A 6,532-nucleotide genomic window follows, 5' to 3' on the forward strand; every position below is an offset into this window, starting at 1 on the left:
AAAAAACCTTAAATTAAAAAAAAAAAAAAATCAACCTAAATTGGCATATTGGATATCAGATTCTATTGCACAACCAAAAGTAAGAACCAGTATACCAGCCCATAGGTCAGACTTAAAGTCTCTAGATCTTACTTATTTAAGATTCAGTGATAAAGATAGAAAAACAGGAAAATCCTGATTAGACAGAGTTATGTGAGAGACTCTATTAAATATTCTATAATATTATGCATATTATATGTAAACACAGGTTTGTTTGTATGTGATTTTTTTCTCACAATCAGACTATCCATTGTAGTTGAAAACAAAGATTTAGTGATTGGAGTCCTGTGGCACACTGGAGTGGAAGGTCTGTTTGAACCACAAGGTCGACAGTTCTGAGACCAGCTGCTCCTCAGAAACTCTATACAGGGTCTCTATGAGTCAAAACTTACTCAATGGCACTTAATAAAAACAACATACACAATATATCAATAAAAATAAAATCTTTCTTCGGTTGTAGTTAAGGCTGTAGAGATGGTTCAAACTCAGAGCAATCTTGTATAGGGTTTCCAAGTAGCAACAGGTGGGTTTGAACCACCTTCTTTGTGGTTAGCAGTCCAGTGCTTATCCTATAGAGCCACACCAGGTTCAATTAAGAATTATTAAATAGATAAACATTTAATTTCTTACATAGTCAGCTTGCATACTTCTCTTGAGTATATTTTCCGTTTAACGTCTAGTATATTTTGTGTAATTCTTGTATGAGTACCGAAAAGAAGTTATCAACAAAAATTTTGTTGGAAAATTTGATCATGAGAGTGGTTGAATGTTGATAAATCACCGCCATTACCAATAGACCACTTTTTTAATACTTATGTGATTTTCTAAAATGATATAACTATCTCACTATTATAAATGACATTTTTACCCATGCTAGAGAATTTCATTATTCTACTTTATGAAAGCAATATGCTGGTGAAAGTTCTTGATCTAATTCGATCTTCTCTTGTAGATAAGGTAACACCCTGGACATGGCCTCAGAGATTCACATGCCAGGCCCAGTGTGCCTCATTGAGAACATTAATAAAAAACTAGTGGCTAATCAAGAAGCTTTGAAGATCTTGTCAGCCATTAATCAGCCTCTCATGGTGGTGGCTATTGTGGGTCTCTACCGCACAGGTAAATCCTACCTGATGAACAAATTGGCTGGGAAGAAAAAGGGTAAGTGGCACCAGTAAAGCTCTGCTGAGTCTCTCTGTCTACCCACACTGCCCACCATCAAACATGGTGATATGAGGAGAGAAAGTATGGAGACAGGATGAACATTGAAAGTTAGCTTTACATCCACAGTTGGGAAGCTTGTCTTCATGCTTTGTAGTTACTCCTTTTAAAATTATAGATGTTCTTTGCTTTTATGTAAATATATTTAATTAACATAATAAAATATTTACTAATCAGTTGATATAGTAACAACAAGCTTCCACTAATCTTTAAGTAAAGTAAAATATTTCAATCTATTGTTGTTGGGGACCATCAAGTCAGTTCTGACTCATAGCAACCCTATGTACAACAGAACAAAACACTGTCTGGTCCTTTGCCATCCTCATGATCATTCCTATGTCTGAGCCCATTGCTGCAACCACTGTCAATCCATCTCATGGAGAGTCTTCCTCTTTTTCACTGACCATCTACTTTATCAAAAATGATGTTCTTCTCCAGGGACTGGTCCCTCCTGATGACATATCTAAAGTACATGAGATGAAGTTTAGCCATCTTCATTTCTAAAGAGTAATCTGGTTGTATTTCTTCCAGCATAGATTTGTTCACTATTCTTCTGGCAGTCCATGATCTATTTTAGATTCTTTGCTACCATCATGCCAGTTCATCTCAACTCACTAATGCCTAGAGCTTCAATTCCATTGCAGTTTTGATGACTTTCAATTTTCCTAGATTTCCTAGAATTATGCCTCATACATTCCACATTTTGATTATTAATGGATGCCTGGAGCCGTTTCTTCACATTTTGAGTTGTGCCACATCAGCAAATGAATGCCTCAAAAGCTTTGCTCCATCTACCTCATTAAGGTTCAATCTACTATGAGGAGGCAACTCTGCCCCAGTCATATTTTGAGTGCCTTCCAACTCGAGGGATGCATTGTTTGGCACTATATAAGACAGTGTTATGCTGTTATTCATAAGGATTTTAATGGCTACTTTTTAAAAAGTAGACTCCTTTCTTCCTAATCTGTCTTAATCTGGAAGCTCTGCTGAAACCTGTCCACTATTGGTGACTCTGCTGGCATTTGAAATTCCAGTGGCATAGTTTCCAACATTACAGCAACATACAAACCACCACAGTAGAACAAGCTGGCAGACAAGTGCTGTCAGTCTGTATTAGATATTCTATTTTCCTAGTTCTCTGTTTGTAATTAAAAATAATCCTGGCTGTGGTTTCTATTACCTCTCCTACCCATGGTGACTTTAACATTTAGCTTAATTTCCAGAATTTTCTGTTATTAAATCTCTACACCTAATATCCTATGGCAGGTTTCTCTCTGGGCTCTACAGTGCAGTCTCACACCAAGGGAATCTGGATGTGGTGTGTGCCTCATCCTGAGAAGCCAAATCACACCCTAGTTCTGCTTGACACTGAGGGACTAGGAGATGTAGAGAAGGTAAGGAAGGAGTATCCAGTTCTGAATTAAGATGATCCTCTCTAAATATCTGTTGTATACTATTTTGTTTTCGGAGTTCTAGTGTGGCATTGTGGGTTAATGTGCTGGACTACAAGATCGGTTTGAACCGCAAGGTCGGCGGTTCAAGCTCACCAACCACTCTTCCAAAATCCTATACGGGATCACTGTGAGTGGGAACTGACTCAATGGTACTTAACAACAACAACAACAACAAATTTAGTTTTCCTTATAAGAGAGCTTTTGTTTAACCACAATATTATCATTTTATTTCTGTGTACATGTTATAAGGTCAAATGTAACAACCAGAGTTGAAAAACTATTCATGAGCCAAAAATCTAGCAGAAGAGCATTGTGATCTCAAGATGGTATTTTAATCATTAACTGTAGATTATTTAAAAAGCCAGTTAACTCATTTGCATGAAGATAATATGAATAAAATCAGTGTCGTGAGTCTTATCTTACAGAGGATTTGGGTTCTGTAGTCTCAAGAATTGGTTTTCATTAATCTGTCATTAACTCAGTTACCTTACCAAAATATTTGATTTTTTTTTGCATTTTGGCTTTCAGATCTGCAAAGTGGATAAAATAGTTCTGTTACTATCCCATGTAGGGTTTTGAATAAGTAGTGTAAAGTGTCAAGTACAAAACAATTGCTCAATAAAATAAATAGAAGTAGTATTACTCTTATGTAAGAGGGCTTCAAAACATTCATTTAAAATTTCATAATCCTTTAATTAAAAATTTCCCCAAAACTTTTTCAAATCTCCTTGTAAAAACCAATTTTGCTGTTGGAAAAAGAGAAAAAAAAATCTTAACTGTAAAGGCTGGAATACCTACCTATCAACCTTGAAATATTTATTTTGTGGTTATCTGACAATGATCATACATAAGAAGGCCTAGTTAGTGATAAACTATGAATCAGTAAGAAACAAAAATATTAATGACAAAACTGAGAAAAGTCCAAGGCCAACTATCAATCATTTTACATGTGGATTGGGGTTCCATTTATAGGTCATTAGTCCAAAAAGATTCCAGTTCAATTAGCACACTTTCCCACTGCAATTAGAAAAGTTCTGTGAGAATGGGAACATAGAAGGGAGGGCGGAATTCCAAAAGTTCATGGAGAAATTGTGTTTTGTTTTCATTTCATTTTTCCAAAAGCTTCTTAAAGCCCTCTCATGTATCTGATCCAATTGCATTCTGACTTCAAGGGTGACAACCAGAATGATTCCTGGATCTTCGCCTTAGCCGTCCTCCTGAGCAGCACTTTCATATACAATAGTATGGGAACCATCAACCAGCAGGCCATGGACCAACTGCAGTATCCTTTAGTGGACAAGCACAGCCTGAAAGTCAGAAGGGGGCATCTGTACTGATAAACAAGCTGCCTGATTATTAATCAAGTGCTGGGGAAAGAGACCCCATTTCTACTGCTAAATTAGCCTGGATTCAGAAAAATGGCAGTTCGAAAGTTTTGTAATGTGTGGATGAGGCATGCTGTTAATTTTTCCACTTTTCCTTAGGTAAGTTATTCAGTTATGTGACAGAGCTGACAGAACGAATCCGGTCAAAATCCTCACCTGATACGAGTGAGGTTGAGGATTCAGCTGACTTTGTGAGCTTCTTTCCAGACTTTGTATGGGCTCTGAGAGATTTCACCCTGGATTTGGAAATAAATGGACAATCCATCACAGCAGACCAGTACCTGGAGAATTCCCTAAAACTAAATCCAGGTAACATGGACTTGCGGATAGATAATGGACAGTACAAAACACTAGAAATCGTTCTTTTGGAGTGGGTATTTATATTTAAAGGTTTCTATTTCTTCTCAGCTGGCTATTTCTAAGTATCAAAGCTTGTTAAATATTCGAATTAATAGACACAATTTAAAATTATACCACTCAGTAATTAACAGCAAAAACAACTCTCCTATTCTAAAGGAAAGCTTTTATTCCTTCCCCTTTCCTGTCCTGTGATTACATTGAGTTTAACTCCCAGTTAGGGTTTATGAAGTTGTATTTGGCCAAAGAATATGAATCAGAGGAGACGTTTGAGAAGGAAGCAGAATACAGTAAAGCATGAACTCTATACTAGCTCAGAGGTTGGCAAACTATAACTGACAGGTAGAATGTAGGCCAAATATAGCCTGACACCTTTGTAAATAAAACTGTATTGGCATATAGTTGTGTTCCTTTATTTATTTATTGTCTGTAGCTGGTTTATGTTACAATGACAGAGTGGGTACGATTTAAAAGAGATCATCAGGGCTGCAAAGTCAAAAATATTTATTCTTTATTCTTATTGTGAAATAGTCAGTCAACCCTTAGATTAGGAAAAGTCCTTTTTATCTTCCTCAAGGTACCAGTCAAAAAGATAAAAAATTTAACCTGCCTCGACTCTGTATCCGGAAGTTCTTCCCAAGGAAGAAATGCTTCATTTTTGATCAGCCCGTCCATCGGAAAAAGCTTAGCCAGCTAGAGAAACTGCATGATGATGAGTTGGATCCTGACTTTGTGCAACAAGTTACAGTCTTCTGTTCCTACATCTTCAGCCATTCCAAGATTAAGACTCTTTCAAGAGACATCAAGGTCAATGGACCTCGTGAGTGCTCTATCATTCTACTCATTATTAAGTATAATATCTTGTTTCAGCTTACAGAAATGTAAAGTATATTGCTATTATTATGTTAAACTCCAAATTGATATCAACCTTTTTTAGTAGATCTTGTCAAATCTCTTTTTAGTAGATCTAGTCAAATCTCTTTGCTAGGAAAAGTCACAGAAGGCCAAAGGAAGAAGCTCTGTTGCTTAATACTGATCTAGTCAACTGGACTTGTGTTGTGTGTGTGACTAGAGCTGTGTGACAATTTGTCTTTAGTAGTAAATTACATAAAAATTAAATATTTGACACAGGGCCACATTTCAATGGCTCAGTAACCACATGTGGCTAATAGCTAACATATTAGACAAAACAGATATACAACAGTTTCACAGTCACAGAAAAATCTTATGGAGTGCTGAGTTGATGTTGTTGTTGTTGTTAGGCACCATCAAGTCAGTACCAACTCATAGCAACCCCGGGCACTACAGAATGAAACACTGCCCGGTCCTGCACCAACCTCACAACTGTTGTTACACCTGAGCTTACTGCTGCTGCCACTGTGCCAATCCATCGCTCTGTTAGTCTTCCTCTTTTCTCTGAACCTCCATTTTACCAAACATGATATCCTTCTCCAGTGATTGGCCAACCTGACATTATGTCCAAAATATGAGAGACAAAGTCTGGCCATCCTCTCCTCCAAGGAACACTCTGGCTGTACTCATTGGTTTGATCTTTTGTCAGTCCATGATACTTACAATATTCTCCTCCAACATCATAATTCTTCTACAATCTTCCTTATTCACTGTCCAATTTTTTCATGCTTATCAGGTTATTGAAAATAGCATGATGTAGGACAGGTGCACATTAGTCTTGAACACTTTAAAGAGGTCTTGTGCAAATTTGCCTAATGCAATACATCGTTTGATTTCTTGACTACTGCTTCCATGAGTGTTAATGGTTGATTCGAGCAAACGGAAGTCTTTGACAACATCAGTCTTTTCTCCATTAATATGGATGTTGTTTATTGGTCTAGTGGTGAGGATTTTTCTTTTCTTTACATTGAGATACAACCCATACCAAAGGCTGTGGTCTTTGATTTTCATCATTAAGTATTTTAAGTCCTCTTTGCTTCAGCAAGCTAAGTTGTATCATCTGCATATCGCAGATTGTTAAAGAGTCTTCCTCCTATCCTGATACCAAATTCTTCTTTAGATAATCTGACTTCTCGGATTATTTGTTCAGTATACAGATTAAAT

At 36.8% G+C, this 6,532-nt stretch overlaps 1 protein-coding gene across 1 annotated transcript in view; it reads left to right on the forward strand.

Moving 5' to 3' along the window:
* The first annotated feature begins 983 nt into the window (after positions 1–983).
* Positions 984–6,532, forward strand: part of LOC102821970 (interferon-induced guanylate-binding protein 1-like) — a 13,797-nt gene continuing 8,248 nt past the window's right edge. The window contains exons 1-5 of the mRNA XM_006830979.1: positions 984–1,200; positions 2,527–2,654; positions 3,887–3,996; positions 4,212–4,408; positions 5,034–5,276. Of these exons, the coding sequence (XP_006831042.1) occupies positions 1,011–1,200; positions 2,527–2,654; positions 3,887–3,996; positions 4,212–4,408; positions 5,034–5,276 (868 nt within the window). The 5' untranslated portion in view covers positions 984–1,010. The remainder of the gene's footprint in view (positions 1,201–2,526; positions 2,655–3,886; positions 3,997–4,211; positions 4,409–5,033; positions 5,277–6,532) is intronic.

This window comes from Chrysochloris asiatica, unplaced genomic scaffold (assembly GCF_000296735.1).
Source record: "Chrysochloris asiatica unplaced genomic scaffold, ChrAsi1.0 scaffold00002, whole genome shotgun sequence".
In the NCBI taxonomy this organism is placed as follows: domain Eukaryota; kingdom Metazoa; phylum Chordata; class Mammalia; order Afrosoricida; family Chrysochloridae; genus Chrysochloris; species Chrysochloris asiatica.